Here is a 25,851-nt window from a genome sequence, read left to right as displayed (position 1 = left end):
GTGTTGTCAGAAATTTGGATTTTAGTAAAAGTATTTCAAATTTTTAACTTAACAGCTTATTCGTTACCATTTCTATTCTCATTCCGTTCGCATCACAAGCCATATTCTCACGAAGTGTACCATTACGTAGTTGTTAAATTGAAAACTCAAAGTCGTCAAACAAAATTGAGATTCGTAAAATTTCATATCTTTATTGTAATTGCACTAAATTAAAGACTAATAACATTCAGCATTCCGCAGCACAATGTGTGTTAGGCTTTATGTTACTACTAATATATATATATATATATATATATATATATATATATATATATATATATATATATATATATATATTTAGAATATAGATATCATTTTGCCAAAATAATTTATATGATAGACATAATTAGTACAAGACATTCACATGTTTATTTCTTGTATTAACACCGTTGGTACAACGACGCAAGAAATGTGCATCTCGTTCTATAATATTTGAACGTCGAACAACCGGGTTCCATTTTCAAACATTTTTTTTTTATCTTATTGATCGAATAAAATGAATAATGTCGTAGATAGTATTGATTTCATTTGATTAACAGACTGACAGCAAACTAATATGTACAAAACCACAGATAGAATATTATGGAATTTTATGGGATACTTTTTTAGATTTATTACAGAAGAAAATCTCCAGCAAATCAGAATGTGTTCTATACTAATAAAAAGTGGCGCGCGTGTTGTATCTGACTATATCTCTCATAATTGAGACCTATAATATAATCAAATGCAGCTAAACGCTATAAAATCAATTTCCTTTTTACACTGTATTCAAATATTTCTCTTAATTAAAAGTTTTATTAATTATAATTCGAATTATTACTAATATTCTAATTTTCTTTATTCTGGTTTAAAATATAGAATATCGTTCCATATTCTATATTAGTTTTTTATAATTTCCTAAATATTTGACAAATTTGGATAGATAGATAGATAGATAATTTATTAATAGATAATTTTGGATTTAGCTGTCTTTGATTTTATAGGCCTCACACACCTCCACAGTTACCATGAGTTTGTACAGATAATTTACTACAGTAGATTACTATATCTATAGTAATTCTATAGTGCATGTATTTTTTTATACAACTTAAAACGGCAAACAAGCTGACGGCCCACCTGATGGAAAGTAGTAACCGTCGCCTATAGACATGAGCAGTAACATGGACATAACAGAGTATACTGTTTCGCCCATGATACCCCCCATTCGTTGCCATTCCTGAGGACTCAGGTGTTATTCCTCTGTACCCTGTAAATTCACACCATATCCCACCCTTCAAACCGAAACACAGCCATGCAAACACAACTGCTTTACGGTTGAAGCACGAATGGGACAGAGGTACCCAAGCAATCGACTTTTGTACAAAGTCTCCCTGTGGTGAGGGATGTAGTAGTAATTCGTTAGTTATGCCACTATCGTAAACTATAATGCCTCTCGTTTTCGTAGGATAAATTACTGTATAACTATCGAGTACTACAAATGTGTTACCGTGTAGGTCCCGGCTTAGAATAGGCCAACCTTTTCCTTTCCCGTGGCTGTCCTAAGAGACTAAAAGAGCTTATGGTATAGGGATGGGCAGCAGCATCCCTCTTAAATCATTACCAAAAGCCACACAGCGTTTGCCAACTCGCCTGCCAATCTTGGCAACTACTGGCAAAACTCTCCGTTATGAGGAAGGCTATGTTCAACAGTGTACAGTTAACCCTCTGATTGGACATCCCGCGATTTCCGCGTGCAGTATCTACTAGTTTAATTTCAAGCATCCCACGATTTCGACGTGTTCGTATTTTTTATATTTATTGACGTTGTTATCGAACGATTTTTGTTTTGGTAGATTGATATTCTTTCTCAGAATCTTGCTACATGGATAAACACTCGTACTGCTATTTGTTGTCAAAGCGCTGTTTTATTGCAGTGAAAAAAAAAACGCGGTAAGTAACTACAAATGCTGTAGAAACTCGACAGTAGTCTACTGTAGTAAAGTGCTAGTACAAACTCATGGTAGCGGTACTGTTCATTTTACTAGCAGAATGCGTGCCTCGTTGTGCCAACGTCGTAATATAAAGTAAAATGTATAATAATTAAATTGTAAATAAATTATACGCTCTATCAAAGTCACTTCTTCGTTCCATATCCGATGACGGCTTACGTTCCATTCCAGTCATTCATACCCGACGCGTATTTACAAAGCCGCGCGTCCAAATATAAACTTTACAAAAATAAAGTAGGACACTGCAATAATATGTTTATTTTTTTTTTTCGATATATACAAGATCTTATTTGTTCCTAAGCCTAACGTCTTGGTGTTACCAATTATTGATATTATAATATAATATTATTATTTCTGCATAAAAACTAGAGTATAAAATTTGACTTCACTCAAAATATTCATCTACTAAATTGTAAATAAATGAAATGATAATTATATATAGATATATGTACGGCTCACACACACACACACACACACACACACACATTTTAGTTACATTTAGTATTATAATTGTATTACAGGCACAAATGAACAATATTGAGTGCCAATACAACAAGCATCATTCATCTACTACTTATAAAGTAGGCGAGGGATTTTAGTCCTACATCACACGATTCGAGCGAATCCCAACAATCAATCACACGTAAAATATTATATGATAAAATTATATAATTAAGATCACACCTTTATTTATCATACGCGCACGACACGCGACCTTATCAATTAATATGTAGAGTTCGAAATTCAACAGGACTTTTACAAGTAGTTTTAGCTGAGACCGAAGCTGCCAATTTTTATGTGTAGAGAGAAAACTTCGTTTTTTTTTTTAATATCACTTACATACAAACAATGGAAGAGATCATATTCTGCCTTTGGCAGATCTTTGTGCATTGATACTTTTGCATTACACTGTTCATTTTAAAAAAGAATGTAGGCCTCGAAACATAGATTCATTTAAAAAAAAAAACTTTAATATTAAATTCGTCAATAATGTAATAAACTTACATTAGCTAGTGTCGTCTCTTTCTTTCGAGTTAAACTCTTAATTTGAAAGAAAGTGACAGAGAGTAGTAGATTTTTGAAGGTTTTCATTTTTTATCGATTTGACGATAAAACTATTATTATGGGAGCAATCTAAATTCAACTTTAGCTACATTTATGTAAAGCTGCTATTGGTATCGAAATAGATCATTGAGGGAAGAGCAATGAACACCTATAATATTGGTCTATAGCGACTATTAAATTATTGCAAAGTAAATAAATATTTGCGACTTTCAAAGTCGTAAAATGCATTATTTTTTAATATATAAATTTCAATTAAAAAAAAATATTTAAATACATTTCTGAATGTTTGTATTGTAAAAATTATAATATACATTAATAGACAGTATGTTTTTTTTTTAATTCAATAACAGTAATAATACACAAGTACAATCCATCTTGTGTCGAGGCATTACATTCAATATTTATTTATAAATATCTCACAATACAGTGACCATCTTATTCCAGCTTATTTACATTAACATGCCATGGTATCGTATGATTTTATCGTCACGATATAATAGTAAAGCTGAAGTTATGTAATGTACGAAAACACTTCAATTTCCTAGCACGGCCCTCTATATAATCACGGAAAAATAAAACCGTCTCCATACAATTTAATGCATTTTTCGCTATAATTATATCGTGACGATACAATCGCAATATACCATACCGTACTACAGTATAACTACTATTATCCAAAATAAATTATTATTATTGAATTCACATTTGAGAGATCAAATTCTCCATTGCAATAACGTTTATTATTCGGTCACATTAAAACAATTTCTCTTTTAAATATATATATATTCTAACTTATTCTTTAAAAAAAAAACTACGCTGCTATTGCAAAAGTTGACTGAACAAGAGACGTTAATTCTCTTAACCACAAAACTAATGTCGATCCCATTAAAAAAAAAAAAAACATACGTAATGTATGAACAAAATAAAATTTTATAATGCAATAATTATCAAATAAATACTCATTTTTAAATTCTCCAACTTTCAAATGAACTACCTTTGCCTTTAGTTTCCGACTGTAAAACTATGGTACTAGCTTATTTCTTAGGAATATCAATTCGAAAATCGAAGCGTTGAACCACGTGGTAAACGGTATTTATAGTTGTAAACATCATAGACAAATTTGTAGCTTTTTATTCTACATTTATAGTGTATGTTTTATTTGTTTATAGTTGATACTATAAAAAATTCTTACTGAAAAAAATATATGACTTTTTTTTTATACAAATAATAATAAATAATACAAAAGTACAATGAAAAGAATCACTGCAGGATCTTCTCAGCAAATCGTTATCTGCTGCGAAGATCCCGCAGTGATAATCCAAACCCAACGGTAGCGTTGTAAAAATGTTACTATTAAAGAGAGCTTTTAAATTATATTATTTCTATGCCATTCCACTGTCGTCACACATTATCAAACCGTTCACCACGTGATGGCAACACCGCTACAAAACTGCAACCAACCAACCGCTATTGTCACATCGCGCACACTACAAATAGACGAGCTAATATTAATAGGAATTTTACGCCACTAACAGTACCTCAGGGCCCCCGTCGAAGCACTTTCTAGGGGCCGCACGTCCGTTCACTGCCCACTAACAGATAACTGGCACTGTTGTGTCCCACGCGACCTTTACCAGGCAGAGAAATCGAGGATTACCTGCGAAATAAGAGGATATTATGTTAATTTTACATGTTTATCGATTACGTATGTGCTTATTCGATAATTCGATTATTTCGATTTTATTAATACGAAGTTGCAATTTCATACAATTGATTAATGGGCATCCGTTTGTATAATGTAGTAGTATACTAAGTGTAATAATGTATCGATTAATAAACTGTGCTATAATGTAATTACCAGAGGGAAACTTTGTACAAAAGTCGATTGCTTTGGTACCTCTGTCCCCTTCGTACCATAAAACAGTTGTGTTTGCATGGCTGTGTTTCGGTTTGAAGGGTGGGATATGGCGTGAATTTACTGGGTACGGAGGAATAACATCTGAGTCCTCAGGAATAAAAACGCATGAGAAGTATCATGGGCGAAACAGTATACTCTGTTATGTCCATGGTACTGCTCATGTCTATAGGCAACGGTTACCACTTTCCATCAGGTGAGCCGTCAGCTTGATTGCCATTCTAAGTTGTATAAAAAAATGTAAAGTAATGTTGCCAGTAGTTGCCACGCTTAGCAGGTGGATTAGCAACCGCAGTTACTTTTTGTTTGTGTTTTAAGATAGACGGTGCTGGCCACCCGTCGACCATTAATCTATTAACTATTAATCTCCACCTTAGTGGCCGCTTACAATATCCATGGGAAATTAAGGGGTGGCCCTTTTTATGCCAGGACCACACGGTATACAGTTGTGTACTAGTGTAATATTACATCAACGAGTGCATTGTGTAGTTGAAAATTAATGTAAATATTGCATTAATGTTTATAGTTTAGCGGTCTAATAGTGTAAAATTCTATTGAGCAATATTTTGCGTAGTAGTGTATCAGTGTAACGTTGCATATGTCAATGTATTGTGAAGTATAGTGATGTATTGGTGTAACGTTGCTTCTGTCAGTGTAGTGTGTATTGGTGTACTGGTGTATCGTTACGTCGGTCAGTGTGCTGTGTAGTGTAGTGATGTACCGGTGTAATGTTACATAAGTCAATGTATTGTGAAGTATAGTGATGTATTGGTGTAACGTTGCTTCTGTCAGTGTAGTGTGTAATGGTGTACTGGTGTATCGTTGCGTCGGTCAGTGTACTCTGTAGTGTAGTGATGTACCGGTGTAATGTTGCATAATTCAATGTATTGTGAAGTATAGTGATGTATTAGTGTAACGTTGCTTCTGTCAGTGTACTGTGTAGTGTAGTGATGTACCGGTGTAATGTTGCATAAGTCAATGTATTGTGACGTATAGTGATGTATTGGTGTAACGTTGCTTCTGTCAGTGTAGTGTGTATTGGTGTACTGGTGTATCGTTGCGTCGGTCAGTGTGTTGTGTAGTGTAGTGATGTACCGGTGTAATGTTGCATTAACACTTGTACTGTGTACTGGTGTACCGGTGTATCGTTGCATCGGTCTGTGTACTGTGTAGTGGTGTGCCGGTGTATCGTTGTATCGATCAGTGCACTATGTAGTGATGTACGGGTGTAATGTTGTATCGATCAGTGTATTGTGTAGTGGTGTGCCGGTGTATCGTTGCATCGATCAGTGTACTGTGTATTGGTGTACTGGTGTATCGTTGCATCGATCAGTGTACTGTGTAGTGTAGTGTAGTGGTGTGCCGGTGTGTGGGTGCGTGTAGTGTACTGTACCTAGTCGGAGTCGGAGTGGTCGTTGACGCTGGAGCGCAGCTTGGAGAGCGTGCGGCGCGCGGCGGGCGTGTCGTCCTCCTCGTCGGACGAGATCACGATGCATCGATCAGTGTACTGTGTAGTGTAGTGTAGTGTAGTGGTGTGCCGGTGTGTGGGTGCGTGTAGTGTACTGTACCTAGTCGGAGTCGGAGTGGTCGTTGACGCTGGAGCGCAGCTTGGAGAGCGTGCGGCGCGCGGCGGGCGTGTCGTCCTCCTCGTCGGACGAGATCACGATGCATCGATCAGTGTACTGTGTAGTGTAGTGTAGTGTAGTGGTGTGCCGGTGTGTGGGTGCGTGTAGTGTACTGTACCTAGTCGGAGTCGGAGTGGTCGTTGACGCTGGAGCGCAGCTTGGAGAGCGTGCGGCGCGCGGCGGGCGTGTCGTCCTCCTCGTCGGACGAGATCACGATGCATCGATCAGTGTACTGTGTAGTGTAGTGTAGTGTAGTGGTGTGCCGGTGTGTGGGTGCGTGTAGTGTACTGTACCTAGTCGGAGTCGGAGTGGTCGTTGACGCTGGAGCGCAGCTTGGAGAGCGTGCGGCGCGCGGCGGGCGTGTCGTCCTCCTCGTCGGACGAGATCACGATGCATCGATCAGTGTACTGTGTAGTGTAGTGTAGTGTAGTGGTGTGCCGGTGTGTGGGTGCGTGTAGTGTACTGTACCTAGTCGGAGTCGGAGTGGTCGTTGACGCTGGAGCGCAGCTTGGAGAGCGTGCGGCGCGCGGCGGGCGTGTCGTCCTCCTCGTCGGACGAGATCACGATGCATCGATCAGTGTACTGTGTAGTGTAGTGTAGTGTAGTGGTGTGCCGGTGTGTGGGTGCGTGTAGTGTACTGTACCTAGTCGGAGTCGGAGTGGTCGTTGACGCTGGAGCGCAGCTTGGAGAGCGTGCGGCGCGCGGCGGGCGTGTCGTCCTCCTCGTCGGACGAGATCACGATGCATCGATCAGTGTACTGTGTAGTGTAGTGTAGTGTAGTGGTGTGCCGGTGTGTGGGTGCGTGTAGTGTACTGTACCTAGTCGGAGTCGGAGTGGTCGTTGACGCTGGAGCGCAGCTTGGAGAGCGTGCGGCGCGCGGCGGGCGTGTCGTCCTCCTCGTCGGACGAGATCACGATGCATCGATCAGTGTACTGTGTAGTATAGTGTAGTGTAGTGGTGTGCCGGTGTGTGGGTGCGTGTAGTGTACTGTACCTAGTCGGAGTCGGAGTGGTCGTTGACGCTGGAGCGCAGCTTGGAGAGCGTGCGGCGCGCGGCGGGCGTGTCGTCCTCCTCGTCGGACGAGATCACGATGCATCGATCAGTGTACTGTGTAGTGTAGTGTAGTGTAGTGGTGTGCCGGTGTGTGGGTGCGTGTAGTGTACTGTACCTAGTCGGAGTCGGAGTGGTCGTTGACGCTGGAGCGCAGCTTGGAGAGCGTGCGGCGCGCGGCGGGCGTGTCGTCCTCCTCGTCGGACGAGATCACGATGCATCGATCAGTGTACTGTGTAGTGTAGTGTAGTGTAGTGGTGTGCCGGTGTGTGGGTGCGTGTAGTGTACTGTACCTAGTCGGAGTCGGAGTGGTCGTTGACGCTGGAGCGCAGCTTGGAGAGCGTGCGGCGCGCGGCGGGCGTGTCGTCCTCCTCGTCGGACGAGATCACGATGCATCGATCAGTGTACTGTGTAGTGTAGTGTAGTGTAGTGGTGTGCCGGTGTGTGGGTGCGTGTAGTGTACTGTACCTAGTCGGAGTCGGAGTGGTCGTTGACGCTGGAGCGCAGCTTGGAGAGCGTGCGGCGCGCGGCGGGCGTGTCGTCCTCCTCGTCGGACGAGATCACGATGCATCGATCAGTGTACTGTGTAGTGTAGTGTAGTGTAGTGGTGTGCCGGTGTGTGGGTGCGTGTAGTGTACTGTACCTAGTCGGAGTCGGAGTGGTCGTTGACGCTGGAGCGCAGCTTGGAGAGCGTGCGGCGCGCGGCGGGCGTGTCGTCCTCCTCGTCGGACGAGATCACGATGCATCGATCAGTGTACTGTGTAGTGTAGTGTAGTGTAGTGGTGTGCCGGTGTGTGGGTGCGTGTAGTGTACTGTACCTAGTCGGAGTCGGAGTGGTCGTTGACGCTGGAGCGCAGCTTGGAGAGCGTGCGGCGCGCGGCGGGCGTGTCGTCCTCCTCGTCGGACGAGATCACGATGCGCTGGCGCGGCTTCACGCCCGTCGCGCCGCGCGTCATGCGTCGCGGCACGCCCGCCTCGTCGCCATCGCCGCCCGACCCGCCCTCTGCCGACCGATACTCACTCTCAACACAAACTAGCAAACTTTTTTTTTAACGGATAATAATGGAACGGTGGCCCCGCTACACTCGATATATGCTGGCGGGGCACCATTGAGGGATGATGGATGAATGAAAAAATAGGTCAGTTTTTTCTTTGATGGGTGAAAATAGTATGGTAACCCCGCCTGCGCTAACGAAATACGCTGGCGGAGCACCAGTGAAGGGTGATAGATGAGAATGAAAACAGGCCAGTTAGCCCATCATGATAAATTCATCAGGAATTAACCATGATAGTTTCCAGGGAGACCCGCGAGGGGGTCGACCTAGTTGGGTATATTGCTAGCAATGAGATTCTCAGTCTCCATTACTAACAATCCCTTCCCCCCCCCCCAGGCAGGTCAGTTAGCCCATCGTGATGAATACACCTGGAATTCAGCACGATGGTTTCCAGGGGGCACTTGGAAGTCAACCTGACAGGGTATATTGTATAATTCACATTACTAACAATCCTCTTCTCCCTCCACCCCAACTAACTAAATAACTTAGCCATCAATACTGTATCTGTCCCAGTAAATTACTCAGCTGATGAAATCGAATTATCTACACTAATATTATAAAGAGGAAAACTTTGTTTGTTTGATTGTAATGAATAGGCTCAAAAACTACCGGACCGTTTTTAAAAATTTTTTCACCATTCGAAAGCTATATTATCCACGAGTAACATAGGCTAAATTTTATTTTGGAAAAAAAATAGGGTTCCGTAAAATATTTAGGTTTATCAGGCACAAAATGTAAAAAAATCAACCAGAAAAGTTACTTATTGGCATACGCTGCCTAAACTATAAAAGATAGAACCATAAAATGTCCTAATTAATTGTAGATCTTATTAATATCTACAAAAAAGTCCGCGACACACTATACCTATCTATGTCGAGTGAGGCACAACAACCATTTTTTTATTTAAAAATCTTGATTTTTTTTTACTACATTTAAATGTTTTTATTTTACTCGTGCTATTAATCCTTATCAAAATAAATTATTTCATCACTAAGTACAGTTTATGTAGATAATATTTGGTCTTTGAAGAATTAAAATCGGACGTTTGTTTTGAAATTATGGCGAAATTAAAATATTACGATTTCTGCTACACGGCCCGTTGCGAAGTGAGCGTCACCAAGGGTGCGCGTGCGGGAGGGGAGGTAGAGAAACACTGATAATTTTAGAGGTCTAGCGCGCGAGGCGTGTTAAATAAAACTTCATAATTCTCACCGTACCAGTATGGTATAGGTAGGTAAGTTTTAACTTTTAGGACATAGATGTTTTGAAAAGTAACTCCTACGGGGGTAAAAATGGTACCCGAAGCGAAGCGAGGGCGGGTCCACTGTGCATAATTATCAGGTTTCTAATGTGATGTCGTAAATTAACGCATTTTTTGCGCTTAGCATTGTACCCGTGCGAATCCGGGGCAGGTCGCTATAATCTACACTAATATTATAAAGAGGAAGCATTTGTTTTTTTGTTTGTAACGAATAGGCTCCGAAACTACTGGACTGATTTCAAAAATTCTTTCACCAATCGATAGCTACATCCTTTGACCATTTATGTCGAGCAAGTCGGAAGAAAAATTGTATAAAATTCGCTTATCTTGCGCGCACTGACTAAATAGTTGCTTATAATGAAAAACAATGTTCTACGATTTTAAAGTACTCATTGAGATCTACAAATAAGTTCGCGATAGCATATGTCTAACTATTACGATTAGGTCACAATAATCACTTTACTTTCTAAAATTACGAATAACCACGCTGGTCGCCATCTGGGTGGTATTTTCATACTCCAGTATTAATCCTTATCCAAATAAATCTATCGAGTTATTTCCAAAAATTGCATATTGCGATAACAAAGATCCACGCGGGTGAAGCCGCGGGCGAAAGCTAGTTAGTAATAAAATTTAACAGCCCCATTGCTAGCTATACACTCAAGTCAGATCAAGTTGTACGCGGTTTCCCCTGAAAATCATCATGGTTCATTCTTGTTCAATTGGTCACTATGGACTACCAACTGGCCTGCCTTCATCCTCACCTGTCACCCTTCACTGATACCCCGCCCAGCGTATACCGATAGCACACGTGAGGTTACCATTCCATCTTCACCCATTAAAAAAAACTATGTACTTAGCAAATAAATTCTGTTCAATCTTCCCAATAATCCTGGGTATTTAACTCAATTTTATGAGACACTGTACAACTACTGGACCCTAAAAAAACAAAAATCCTATAAATTCCAAATCGATACAATGCCACCGACCTCTTTCCTCTTTGTGCTTGACCTTAGCCTCCTTCTTGGACTGCTTCTCCTGTTCCTTCTTCTCCATCTTCGCCTGCTTCAGTGCCTTGCACTTCTCTAACGTAGGCTTCCCTTCGAGTCCCGCTGCCGTTAGTAGGTCCAACATTTTGGCCACTCGCTCCTTATTCTTTGTGCAACCTGAAACAATTTCATTATAAATTTTAAACATAGATCCCTAAGTACATTAAAATTTTATTAAGTCCATTTAACTACATTTCGGCAAGTATAGTTATTATACAGTTATTCGGTTACTAATGTAAATCTCACTATATTTGTATACAAAAACAACTAATATATTAAAATTTGAATTAGGACTTCAAATTAAATTAGTTACCATACTCTCAACACTTCATACAAAACTGTTTAATCACTACTATATAAATATATGACGTTTGTACACGTGCAAATGTGTGTATACCAAGCGTTCCTTTTTCAAACAGTCTAATTGAAATTAAAGATAGGAGATAATTCGAAAGGGATTACCACACTTTGAAAGGTTCACACAAAATCAGCGTGATCACTACTACATAAACATATGACGTATGGACATGTGCAAATGTGTGTATACTAAGCATTCCATTTTCAAACAGTGTAATTGAAACCACAGATAGAAGATTCAAAAAGATTCAATTTCAAAAAGTTAAATTGTTAAAACGATTTGCTTCAACATAATTTTAATAAATTATTAAATAAAAACCGTTTTTATCCTATAAAGACATGTAAGCCCCAACATATTCTGTCCTTAATTAGTTATTTGACATAGTAAAATAGAAGGAATCATTATTACAAAAACACAGCAAATAAAAATTGTGCCGTTTCAGAATGTACATCTTTGAGTATATATAAAAATAATGGAATATTTTATTTGCATAATGTTATGTTATATATGAGGGAGGCCTATGTCCAGCAGTGGACGGATAATGGCTGAAATGATAACGATGATAATGTTATGTAAATATATTAATAAACCTATCCTTATTATATATATATATATATATATATATATATATATTTACACACATACATACAGATTACTATTGCACTATGTTAATAACTGACCTTCAACAAGCTTCTTATAGTCGAACCGTATGCCGGCGGCTTTGCAGAACTTTTTCATGTCCGTTATACCGGGCTGCCGCAACTCGGGCGGCACTGGAGGTCTCCCACGTCGCCCGCTACCGGGCGTGCTGCCGGTGCCGGGCGTGCGCGGACTGCTCGAGTTCTTGGAACCCTTGGGCCGGCCGGGGCCACGTTTTAACGGCGTATCCTGCTAGCATATTAATATTTACGTATTGATCATAACACAAATCGACAGTTAACCACCAACAACTACTAACTAACATGGACGAAATTTTGCAGACGTCACGGAAATCATTCTAATTTTTAATTTATTCCAAGTAAAAAAATAGATAAATTGAAAATGTCTACAACTACTTTTTAAAGTTAGGAAGTATTGATGGTTAACCGTCGAAACCCCACTAATATTATAAATACGAAAATTTGTATAGTCAGTCACGCGGTTAAACGACTGTACAGATTTTAATGAAATTTGTAGATAGGTTGTTTCCTTATTTAACACATAGGGCAGTTCATATACAAGTTAATTCATAACTAATTAGTTTACTGTCTTAAGATCCCTTTATATTATATCTATTGTACAACAATTAGTCCATTGCCCTAAGGTTGTCTTGAAAAGATTGCTCTCAGCAATAAGGCCGCCTCACTGTACTTATACAACTGTATCGTTACATTTATTGTCTTGCTTGTTCCCTATATTATATAATGCAAATAAAGCATGTATACTAATATTATAAAGACGAAATATTAGATTTTTTATATATTTGTAACAAATAAATTTAAAAACTAAGAGAAAAACTGACGAAAGGAGCTTTACCATATTACGACTACTTACAAACAATTTTTATATTTTTTTTAAATATAAAAATTCCACCCATCACACATCTATGCAATTATTTTGTCTTATAGTTAGATATATATTGAATATTTGTATTTTTTTTGTAGATGTACCCCAAAAAAGTAGCCACTAAAAACTACCCCTATTTTCTTCAATATTTTTTTGCGACTTTAAAATTATTAAGAAAATTATAAAAAAAATATATATTGAAAAGTTAGTTAGGAGCTTCCATGTCGCCTTTGTTTTATTCAAATATCTATCATAGTTTCGTAGGAAAATAATTTTAAAGTATGGGTTTGTAATATGTTCTAATTATATAATATTGTGAAATAAAACGTGCTGTGTAGCTTGAATCAGTTTATGTCATGTTGGAACATGTTCTACCTACATTAGTACACTTTATTATTTAACAAAATATAAAAGTACCCACATCAATATATATGACAGTTTGCAACCCCCATTTTCCATAAACGGATAAAGTTAGGGGTTTGATAATTGGTCAAAAATATATTAAAGGCATCAATGTCAATAAAGACGGCAGTGAAGATTTCATAACGAAGCACGGCTACACCCTTTATACAACTGCCTAATACTAGATACTTACATCGTCACTTTCTTCCGAATCACTGCCAGAGGAGCCGGACGAGTCCTCTGATGACGACGAGTCCACTGTCGTCACCTGCTGACAGAACAAAGGACTTAGGAGCGTTCATATCGAAGCTTACCGTAGTCTAGCAACACCGCAATTATCTGTCAATTTTCAAAATAAATTCTCGATATTTTTGATTGATTATTAAAAAACAAAATGATCTGATAACGAACTACGACATAAAATAACGGCTCGCGTCACACCTGCCCACGACTAAAGGTCCCGGATGGTCCCGAAACTAGTCGAGCATTCTCGACTAAAATACACCTAAGCTAATCCAGTTTTATAATAAAACATAAGTTGTACATAAATCAATCACTAAAAATTTAACAGTCACATGATATTTTGCTTTCTGTGCCGCCATTTATTCTAACTCATTTTCTAAAAATTCCCTCCCATGAAGTTTGGCGGCAACTGCCGCTTGCTGTGTCGTGAGAGCTACGCGTTTGTCTACACCATTAGGTATTACAAACACGCACATAAACATATTTTACCTCATCATACAACAATCCCCTGGCCTAAATGTCTACAGCTATATTTTCCATGTGTAAAATGGAAAATTATTTATTAGATTTTTAAAAATTCTGTAAAATATTTTTGAAATTTGTTTAAGTATTTAAAAAAAAAAATAAAGTAAGCTGATAAAATTTTCATTTTACAGATATAGAGACGGCATATATTTATTTTACCTAATTCTATAACAATCCCCTGGCCTAAAATTTGACGGCAGTTAACATAACAGCGGCCGCTTTGTGAGCCACTTTTACTTTTTAAGATTTATACATATGAGAGAAAATATTTTAAATACACAATCGGTACTTAACACGATATAAAAGCCTTTAAAGGTACTATTTACAAATAGTACCTTCAGTCCTGTCGTGACCAGAACGTGGTGCAATCTACGTCGAAACTTCGACAATAAAGAAACAGGTATGTAGATACCATTTACTTGTAAAGGCTTTTGCATCATGTCAAGTACCGATTTTGTATTTAAAATATGTGTAAACAACGCGAAAGTTTGAAATTAACTATGAGAGAAAATATTTATTTATTCTACCTCATTGTACAACAGTCCCCTGGCCTGCAGTTTGGCGGCAGCTAGCTTGGCAGCGGCCGCTTTCTGCGCCGCTATGAGGGCAGCCTGTGTGGCCAACTTCTCCCTCTCGGCGTTCGCGTCGTAATAGTTGAACAGCACCTCCATCGAGACCGGCACGTCGCCGAAATACACTTCGTTGGGTATGTGTGACGAGTCGAGACAATCATCACTCCATCGCCTGGCATAAAAAGTTTCAATTAGGCAACAGTAATACAATGAATATGCATATCATTCACAAAATTCCTTTAATAATATCAAACATGTAATAAATTTATTTTAACTATTAATTATTGCCTTTTTAACTTAAATTTTCGTACAAATAAAAGTGACAAATTTCGCTAAAATGTAGTTAAAATCGTTTTGTAATGGATCAGTTCATTCAAATTGTATTGTTACATTTTTATTTATGTTTTAATCAAAAAAAAAATTAACATTTTTAATTAGTCAAAATAATATTTATAATCCGTAACTAATCCAAAGGTCCCCCACAACACTTGCAGCATTTCCACATTGGATTGCCAGAAAGTATACTGTTTGATTGATTATTAGCACCGACCTCCTGAACTGTATGCCGGAGAAGTCCTTCCTGAAGGGTCGCACGGCGTACTGGTAGCCGGGCAGGCGCGGGCGCGGGCCGCTGGGGACGGCGGGCCCCGGCGGGCGCGGCGCGGGCGGGCGCGGCGCGGCGGCCCGCAGCGGCGCCCCGGCCGGCTTCGGCTTGTTCGTCGACCCCTTCGGCCGCCCTCTCTTCTTTGGCTGAAGAACTTCACAACTCAGCTCAAAAATGTTTAAACCGATTCTTAGCTTGTCGACTCTTTGATCTCGAGGGTGGATGACAATCGAATTGTATACGGTAACAACGATAAACTTTTTTTTTTATGATGCTGTCATTGTGAGGCGGGATAATATATTCAGAGTTTGTTCTTTTCAGTTTTGGTTGTAATGTTTTGTGTATTTGTCGTTAAGCGTGTTGAGTCTCCCATCCGAGAAATAGGTATTGGCGACCCGCACGCATGCTAAAGGTAAAGGAGTTGAGGGGCCACCTGAAAATCAGCGCTATATAGGTACATCTCGCTGGAGCTGTACATATAAAGCAACAGCTGAGGTGGCTCTAGCAACCAGCAACATTAATTGTTTTTTTTTTTTTTTTTGTTGTTTTAATTTTTTATTTTCTTGATACTAGTAATAAAGGTTATCTATCTAAACCCATCATTGGTGGATCAGTGGAGGATGTAATGAACAACTCAGATCACTAGGTTTTATATACGTCATATAGACAATACGGTATAAAAAATAATAGGAACTATAAAGATGATGGATTGCATAATACCTATTTACCCAATTAATACATAATACCATTTCTAAATCGGCAATTAGAGCTGTGAAAAATAAGTCCGGATAATCGAATATTCGGATAATCGATGTCCGGATAATCGAGATTATAGTGCGACAACTCATTTATAAACATATGACACTCACCTCAGAGCCGGGGGTGGGCGTCTTGCCTGGCGTACTCGCGGACTTTGCTATATCTGGACTATTGAACGGTTTCCTGTCCTCCACTCTAAAATATAACAGTAGTGGGATACAATATACATATAAAACAAAATTTAATTAATATTTTCAACCGATTTCAAAAAAGGAGGAGATACTCAATTTGTTTTTTTTTTTTCACCACAACTCTGTCATTTATAAACCGATTTAGCAAATTATTATTTAACATAATTATATCCTTTATTTAAAACCTAAACTACTGAACCGATTTTGATAAAAATTCAATGGGAATAATCAAAAAGTATACCCTTAATATCCTTTCAGGTAAAAAATAATTTTCCAAATCGATTTATCAATGACGGAGTTATGAAGTAACAAACATAAAAAAATACAAGCAAATTGAGAAGTTTCTTCTCTTTTTAAATTGTTTAGAACTATGGTACATTATATCATCATCATCATCGTGAACAAAATGGCAGTCGAAGATTGATGGTTAATATTTATTTATTTATAGGATTACCAACATAAGATACAGTTAAACATTTCAATACAATGCACTGGTAGATTAGATCTAACTGTTCTTACATTTATAGGCAACCACAGCGTGCCTTGTGTTTGATAAACATTAAAATAGAATTAAATTATTAAATGTCATTATATGAGTAAAGATATTAACAATATGAGTTATAATATAATATAAATAGTGGTGGTCAATCTTCTAGTTTCGGCTGTCACACAAATACTAATGTTAGCGGAATTAAACAAAATAATACTAATAAAAAAAACCAACGATATAGACTTCCCTAATTTAACACCTAGTTCAGAAAACATTTAAGTTTTTATGAATAGGGGAGTTAATCTTCACTTACGATTTATCAGCTGTAGGGGTTTTCGATTCGGCCGGCCGCTGGTCGTCCGCCGCGCGTTCCGCTGACGCCTCTGACTTGCACGTCTCTGCAATACGCGAACCGTTCACTTCAAATTCTATATAACTAACTTATAACTAGCACCTACAATATTACTCGAGGACTTTGTACTTGTGTTTGTACCACCAAGCTGTCAATTAAGTGCGTTCATAACTTTTGCTTCATAACGAAGCGTGACAACGTCGCATTTACCTGACAATTTAAAAAAAAAAAACAATTTAACATTTTTTTATGTTTCTGACGATTTAATTAAAACATACTCTGCTAGCGATCTGAAACATTAATCATAGAATACATCTATCATTCTTTGCACTTACTTCATATTTTGTTTTGAAATTTTTTATTAAAAAATGAAATTCAAATTTTCAGTGATAGCTTACTTAATATTATTGCATGATGATCATTTTAGTTCGCTAGCAGAGCACTTTTTTAATAATCAATCAGAAACATAAAGAAATGATCAATTATTTTCGAAAATTGACAGTAGATATAACAGTCGAGGTTGATCCCATCCCTAGCTACCGCGCCCCCCGCGCCGCCAATACCGCCACGCATAGCCAGTCTTCCGGGCTGCGGCTTGCCATGCGCACGCGCTCACTCGTACCCGGCGTCGACTACAAACTTCGCTGCGGTATCGTCAATGACTGTATTCATGTACATATCGCGATACCCTCTTTCGTGTATAGTGTAAATAAGTTACTTTTTATCGCCCAAACACGCCACGATCCACACCCAGCTCGGTCCCAAGACTTGTGAAGATTCTAAACTGACGATTCCCCCATAGGGGGTCGGCTACGACAGACAATTGCAACTTTGCCACAGTATGTTATAAACGCTCTTAACAGCGAATTGAAACATAACATCTTAGTCCTTAAAATATAAAAGTTTCGTAAAGTAATAACTAGCGGTTTAACTTACGTGTAATTAGATCGAGAAAAATTTACTAGTTTTGGAATCAAATCGTGATCTTTAATCATGAACGGCTACACGTAAAGTAAACCAGTAGTTATTACATTAAAACATAGTGCTGTTGTTTATTTCTATAAACAATAGGTTCTATCCTTCATCAGCTTTGACAGTAAACTTCTTTGTACTGCAAGTTGCATAAAAATACTAATTTCGAACTCACCGCATACAATCGAGTCTTTGATATATTACAAAACATACCTGTAGGTTTGTCCCCGGATTTGACCTCGCCCGGATGACCTTCGTCTGGAATGATCAAATCTTACATTTAATATGGAGTCACTGGTTTGTAGTAGCCAATTCACAAATAAATACGAATAAATTTGGACATGTTGATTATAATTTCGATATTGGGTCGATAGGTACTCTTTATTGTCTCCTCCTAAAGATTACAGTAGGAAATTTATTATTTGCCAATAGTTTGCAACGCTTGGCAGGCGGGTTGCCAACTGCAGTTAAACTTTTGTAATATTTTAAGAGAGGCGCTGATGCCCATGCCTTTTCCATTAGATATGCTTGGGACCAAAATATGAATACTTCACCTTTATTTTGTTGATCTGTTTTATGGGGCTCCAAGGGCTTTTGAACATCTGTAACAGAGATTTTTTACTGTAACGCATCACTTCTATCCACAAAGATTTATAGCTTTTTGTTTTATTTGCTATCTACTTCATACTATAATAATAATTATACAGGGTGAAAAGAACAAGTTTGCCAAAACGAAAACAGTCGATTCAAATTAATTGTCTGAATCGAATAGCGGATTATTTTCCTACCAGAAATGCATCACAACCATATAATAAACGATTCGCAGTTTGACGCCGCGCAATGTATTTCAAATTTTACGATACTCACGACGCGAGATATATACAGCGCGCGGTCGATAGAACTTCTTCGTAGGTAGGTTTCGTACGTTTGTGGCATTGACCTTAGACAGCTGATTCCGCGGGTAACGATAAAATTTTGGTATTTCAAGTGACACAATGTTCTCTGTTATATCCATGGTATAGTGAGATGAGCCATGAGCTTGTTATTTTAAGTTGTATAAAAAAAATATAAAGATGTTTGTATATTTGTTATAAGTTTACAAAAACAACATATGTACATTTACAAAAGAAAGCATATGTACATATCTGGTTAGACCAGAGAGCCTACCATGAAATGTTTTCCGAAATTTCGGGGCCAAACGAAACAAAAAATTGAAAGATACATTATAAAGATAGGCACCCACCTACATAATACCTAGGTACGTACAGACAGCAAAATTCAGTAACATAAGATTTTATTTCAGAAAAAAAAGCACAGAGGGCCTACCATGAAATGTTTTCCGAAATTTCGGAACCATACAAAATAGAAATTTGATGTTAAAATGACATAATACACGCCGTTTGGAAATATTAAAAATGTTAAAATATCATTCCTTTGGACTTTTATAATAGGATGTATGACGAACGAAATGTTAAACTCCATTCATTGGTCCGATTTTGGTATAAACAAAAATACGAAATTGATTTCGAAAATTCGGAATTTCATTTCATGCTAGACCCGCAGTTTATTCTTATACTCCCACTTTATCTTATTATAATTGATCGATGATCGACACAAAAAAAATGATCCATTTACACTCACCGAGTGGCTTCTCGCCAGCGGGTCTGTGGGCCAGGTCGTCAGGCTTAAAAATGTCTGTCTTAATCTTGATTTTAGGCTGATCCATATCGCCACCCTTCAACAGAGCGAATTAAAGTTAAAACAACATATAATTAAAAAAAAAAACAACATTTCATATTTTTAACTCTTAGATTGGGGAGAAAGTGACAGGGGTAGTGATCCGATATCTAGCCATACACCCTACTACCTGTATCCTGCGGTTTCGCCCGTGCTCATATCGTGTTACCTATAACCATATAACCTATAACCTTCCTCAAGGGGGAAAAAGGAATTGTTAGTAATGGAGACTGAGAATCCCATTGCTAGCAATATACCCAACCAGTTCGACCTCCTCGCGGTTCCCCCTGGAAACTATCATGGTTAATTCCTGATGAATTCATCATGATGGGCTAACTGGCCTGTTTTTATTCTCATCTATCACCCTTCACTGGTACTCCGCCAGCGTATCCCGTTAGCGTAGGCGGGGTTACCATACCATTTTCACCCATCGAAAAAAAAATGGTATTTAATATAAAAAGAATTTTCAACTGACTTCAAAAAGAATTCGGTTGTATTTTTTTATGTTTGTTACCTCATAAGTTGAAAAGTTCTTTTTTAACTGAATGGATATACCTATACATTGATCCCATAGAAATTTCATAAAAACCGTTTCAGTAGTTTCGTTTCTAGATTAAAATTACTGGTTTTGGCACAGTCAAAGTCAATTTTTTGTATGAAACCCAATCTTAAATTATTATTAGTCAAGTTAGATAGCACTGTGTAATGACTATTGGTGTTTATTAAAAAAAAAAAAAAAAACTAAATATTAACAGAGATTCGAAAAGACAATTTGCTGTTAAGTTTCTTATAGTTTACCCTAGAGATAACTTTCGGAAACTATAGTAGAATCACAAAAAAGTGACGATATAAAAGAGCATTTATGGAAATCTCAAATAAAGTTTAATTTGTTTTAAGAAAAAAATATATCCTCTCACCATCATCTCATTCTCTGGATGCGGTCTCTTCTGCGAGTCGGCCGGTTCCAACTTGATCTCCGGCTTGAGCTGCTTCACGTCGAGAGGCTTCTGCGTGTCGAGGGGCGGCAGCAGGTGACTCTGCGGCGGCCACGCCGGCTTGTGCACTCCTACGTCGCCGTAGCCTTGCACTAGAGGGTCAACATTATGAATTAGTTAATTAGAAAATCGTATTTTTGAATATTTCTTTTTTCTTACATTTGTTTTAAGTATTGTGTTCACCTTGAACAACACTATTTCAGCTTGGTGAAAGCTGTCGTGAAAGTGTCTAATAAATTTGTCAAGTTCGATTGTGAATTACTGAGTAGTAGAAAAAGAAAAATATACAAAAATAATATTATTAATTAAATCCAAATATCAATAAAGAAAAAAATATTAAAAAGCGTTCGAGACATAAAATAATTTACAATAAGATTTTATAAAAAATCATTTGGAATTAATATGGAAGTAACCTTACAGATTAATAAAAAAATAATAATTAAAATCGACACAAATTCGCAAAGGCATCGCGTCAAACTTTTTTAAGTTACTTAAAAGTAGAAATATTGGCACCATATTTCTCTTTTTTTATTAATGCTATTTACTAAAAAATCAATTCAAATAATTTTAAATAAATATTTCATAACTTTTTCCTTAAACATTCATTAACTGTCTGTAAACCCATAGCAAAAAACAATATATTATTTTTTTCTCCATCATATTTTTTTTTATATTATAAATAAATCAAATCGTCTACATACTATATTTACCCATGTGTGACTGTGGCATGTGAAGTTGTGCTTGGGGCTGCTGTGGGGGGAAGGTCTGGTGGTGGGGATAGTTTTGGTGGGCGGGCGGCGCGTACGACAGGTTCTGGGGAGCGTAGCCGCCGGGCGGCGGCGGGCCGTACGCCGCGAACGCGTCTGGGGGCGGGTAGTGCGTGTTGTACGCTCCTGCGTACGGCTGGTAAGGTATTTGGTGACCATTGTCTGTAATAAACCGTGATTAACATTAATATGATTACTTCTTTTTTTTTATACAACTTAGAATGGCAAACAAGCTGACGGCCCACCTGATGGAAAGTGGTAACCGTCGCCTTTGGACATGAGCAGTACCAATGTCTGTTTTGCCCATGATACCCCCCATGCGTTGCCATTCCTGAGGACTCAGGTGTTATTCCTCTGTACCCAGTAAATTCACGCCATATCCCACCCTTTAAATTGAAACACAGCCATGCAAACACAACTGCTTCACGGTTGAAACACGAATGGGACAGAGGTACCCAAACAATCGACTTTTGTACAAAGTCTCCCTCTGGTAAATTCTTCTAAATAGGATTATTCGAATAATAATAAAGCCTAAAAAAGTGAGCCTAGTATAGTAATTACTGATAACGAAATCGTGTATCCGCATTTTTGTTTAAATAAATTTATTATTAATATTAATTATGTATTTATTTATTTATTTCTTATTGCATTCCATAATATAATTAGTACATAAGGTTTCAATTATGGACCCTGTTGGGCACAGCAAGAGGAGAGAGTAGGAGAGAGGAGGACAACACTTTTTTCACTTTCGAAATAGTATATAACGATAAGTACGTATTTTCTTATTATTATTATTCATTATTTAAGTATTGGTATGTATGTATTCATATCGTAATTGTTATTAGTATTATTTAATATATTCTGTAGTTTTTAATTATTTATATTCATATTGTAAAATTAATCAATAAATAGTTTAATAATAAAATTTCTTTAGTATTATTTAGTAATTTATATAGTAGGGATAACGAAATAGGTATATTTAATAGTAGCAGCAGTTATAAGAAAAACCATCATAAATTACTGAATAATTGATTTTAATGACATTTGGCCTGTGTTTTCAAAATTATTAATTATCTAGACTGAAATACTATTTTTGTTAATTATATGTGGTAACTTCTAATTAGATTCTTGTTTTCATTTATAATTAATTATTAATTTATTATAACTGTAAACTTCCTTGATGTACCTTACCATTACATTATATTTATTTATAATTTAAAATAAATTTACAAGTTCCATTATTTATATTATATTAAATTACATTTAATAATTTAATTCTATTTTAATGTTTATGCCTATAAATATAAGAACAGGTAGATTACTACCAGTGTATTGTATTGAAATGATTAGCTGTATCTTATATTGGTAATCCTATATATAAATAAATAAATAATAAATAAATAAAAAAATAATAAATAAATAAATAATTATTGTGAGAGCTTATTATGCAATCCGCATTTTGATACACATAAATTTTTTTAATAAGCAACCATGTCCATATGACATATCGAGCTAAAACTTACAACAAATTTTATGTTAGACTTTCAGGAATAATTTTCACATGAACAAACACTGAACAAACATACAGACAGACTAAAATTCTTAAATTTATAGTTTTGGCTTCTATTGCTATTATTTAGGGCAATCATATAAATTTTTCCTAAATACCTCTGATGTACGACATTATTTAGTTAAAATTATATGAGTGTGACAAGAATTATTGAAGAACGGGGAAATTTGCATTTTCAGGCAAAAAAATGTGTAACACTAAAACCTCAGAGAACTGTCTAATATGCTGGGTATTAAGTTTGTGGCCTATTTTTCGACAATAAGCCTTTAAGAGTATCCAGTTGTATATGATGCTGACTTATAAGGTGCAACAATCATGAGTTTAAATCTGGTCAATAGAAAAAAATGTGTAGAAAAAAATTTCATGATTATAATACCTAATGTTGTTGCTGCTGCAGCTGCGTGGTTCCGATATAGAATAGGTCACCCCTTCCTTTCCCGTGGATGTCATAAGAGTCGACTAAGAACGCAGGCAGCAGCATCCCTCTTAAAACATCTCAAAAAAACTGGTGACGACCCGCCTACCAAGAGTGGCAACTACCTACTGGTACCTGGTGGATACTAAGTCCCCATATGGGGAAGGCTTATGTTCCGCAGTGGTCAGGTAACGGGTGAAATTATAATACCTAATGGTATAGTCAGAATCATTTAAGCAAACAAGTCTATAGTAATTTTATTTGTCACCTATTTTTTCCATCCCCAGAGAGTTAGTCAAAAATATAAATTAACAGTAAGTTTCTCGTGTCATCCAGATTTCAACTCACAACAACTGCAAGAAAGGCAGACTACCAAAGACCTTTATCCTTACAAAAACCTCTCATAACCAAAAATAATAAAAAAAAGTGATAGAAAGAGGAACAGGATATAAATTCTAATAAGAAGTCACTAAAATTACTTTTATGTTTCTTGATGTGTGTGATAAAAATAAAATAGTAAATAAATCATTACATATTACATTTATTCATGGCATTTCATCTTATCAATTTTATTACATTTGTCTGACCATTGAGAATGCCTAAAGGCAAAAACATCAAGTATAATCCTTATTAATATTATGAATGTAAAAGTGAGTTTGTTTATTTGTAACTTTATAGTCCCTTAACAGTAACAAAATTTAGTATATGCATACTACCTATATGGCAGGGATTTCTAAACGTTTAAGATAATAGAATGGGAGCCAAATACCTTTTATTTTATAGAACCCCATATGAAACAATTACAAATCAAAAACACTGTAATTTAAATAATATATAAACTAAAGCTTTTATTAGAAATATTTTAAAACTATAATACCAGTTTCTTTTAATTTTTAATGTGAAGATTGAAATTATTTCACTATATAAATAATTTTGCAGAACCCTGGTGACTTTTTTATGGAACGCCTAGGTTTCGCGGAACCCACTTCTTATATCCTTTTCCTTCCCATATAACAGAAATTTTGTTCAATTAATTAGAATTTTCTATATAGTAATGTGTATAGCAAACATTGGAAGTATACAATATAAATCTAATCGACTAAGCAAAACATAATGTGCCATAATAAGAGAAAGAAAGATGGATATAAAATCTTGTAGTAACAGTTGAGGTACAGATTGTCTACTTTAACATGGCACGCCTCACCAAATTGTTACTTCAATGTGTGTGACCATATACAGACATGGTACTGTTTGTGTTTGTAACAAAACATATTCAATAGCAATCCGATGGTGGTCCAAGACACACATTTTTAATTCTTTGGATTTTAGAAGGTACCATTTAGACAATCTATAACAATTAGTTAATTTTCCACTTATTTCAAATACTATTTGATAATTTTTATTTGATATAGCCACTACTAATATTTTTATGAAATTTGAAACTATGATTATTTAATGATGATAAATTAATAAACAAATTAACCAACAGTTTGAGAGTGCAATTAAGTTTATATTTCTATACTTTTACTTATAAAATGACCAAAATGAAATTCCAAACAATCTTACTAACTCATAAATATTATAAATATATTTATAATTGTGTATATGAAAAAATCCTGAATCATTTTTAAATGTTTTTCAGTTCACATAAACACTGTAATGGTAAATATATAACTGTAACATTTATTTGGGGGAAAATGCTGCGCGGTTATATTATACTCTAAGAAAACTTTATCAAAACAATAATGCGATGTATTAAGACTTTGTTTTTTTACAATTCACAGTTTATTAAATTAGACTTATACAACTTACCTATATAATTTAGCGGCAAACCGTTTCCTTGGACAACACCGTGGCCCGGTTCGCCCTCCATTCGTAACCGCTTTTGATTCATAGCCCTATCCGCTTCATAATTCATCTCGGTAACTAAAAACAGAAACCGTAATATAAAGCACACACAGTAAACACTATAAACCACATTTCCGCACCGATATTGCAACAAAATAACGCATAATAGACAATTTCTTGCAAATTATGACAGACGCCAACCGGACGCTAGTACAAAACACAGGTTATAAGGCCAGTAAAAGCAAACACAAGCGTACCTTTGTTGGTCACTGATTGTTATTGATTTTAGTTATTAGAAGCACTTAGAGCACTCCCCGTAGTAATTTGGAGCATAATAGAGTACGATATATAGTCAAAATAACTGTTGCATACAAAATATGCATCAAATTATGTGCTTAATGACAGTAAAATCAGAAAAAAACACAAGTGAAGCGCACTGAAGACGGAGTTCATTTATTT

General features: G+C 36.7%; 1 protein-coding gene across 8 annotated transcripts; it reads right to left on the bottom strand.

The window, feature by feature from the left end:
• Nucleotides 1-330: 330 nt before the first annotated feature.
• Nucleotides 331-25,851, bottom strand: LOC113515235 (HIRA-interacting protein 3-like). 8 transcript variants are annotated; one of them, XM_052895826.1, is made up of 16 exons: nt 25,650-25,851; nt 25,357-25,470; nt 21,494-21,721; nt 20,715-20,884; nt 19,702-19,795; nt 18,615-18,662; nt 18,274-18,318; nt 17,050-17,134; nt 16,166-16,250; nt 15,243-15,442; nt 14,648-14,864; nt 13,546-13,623; nt 12,086-12,296; nt 10,988-11,164; nt 6,401-8,685; nt 331-4,749 (listed from the first exon to the last, which is right to left on the bottom strand). In XM_052895826.1, exons 2-15 carry the CDS (start codon nt 25,460-25,462, stop codon nt 8,501-8,503), a joined length of 1,929 nt encoding a protein of 642 aa, XP_052751786.1. In that variant the 5' UTR covers nt 25,463-25,470; nt 25,650-25,851; the 3' UTR covers nt 331-4,749; nt 6,401-8,500. The 8 variants fall into 8 exon arrangements, with proteins under 8 accessions (XP_052751786.1, XP_052751788.1, XP_052751789.1 ...); XM_052895828.1 differs by having other exon boundaries at nt 12,086-12,293; XM_052895829.1 differs by having other exon boundaries at nt 13,546-13,620.

The sequence above is a fragment of the Galleria mellonella genome, unplaced genomic scaffold (genome assembly GCF_026898425.1).
Source record: "Galleria mellonella isolate WM207_F2 unplaced genomic scaffold, CSIRO_AGI_GalMel_v1 utg312, whole genome shotgun sequence".
NCBI classification, from domain to species: domain Eukaryota; kingdom Metazoa; phylum Arthropoda; class Insecta; order Lepidoptera; family Pyralidae; genus Galleria; species Galleria mellonella.
The sequence above is the reverse complement of the archived record's forward strand: the minus strand, read 5'-3'. Positions and strand labels throughout refer to the sequence as shown.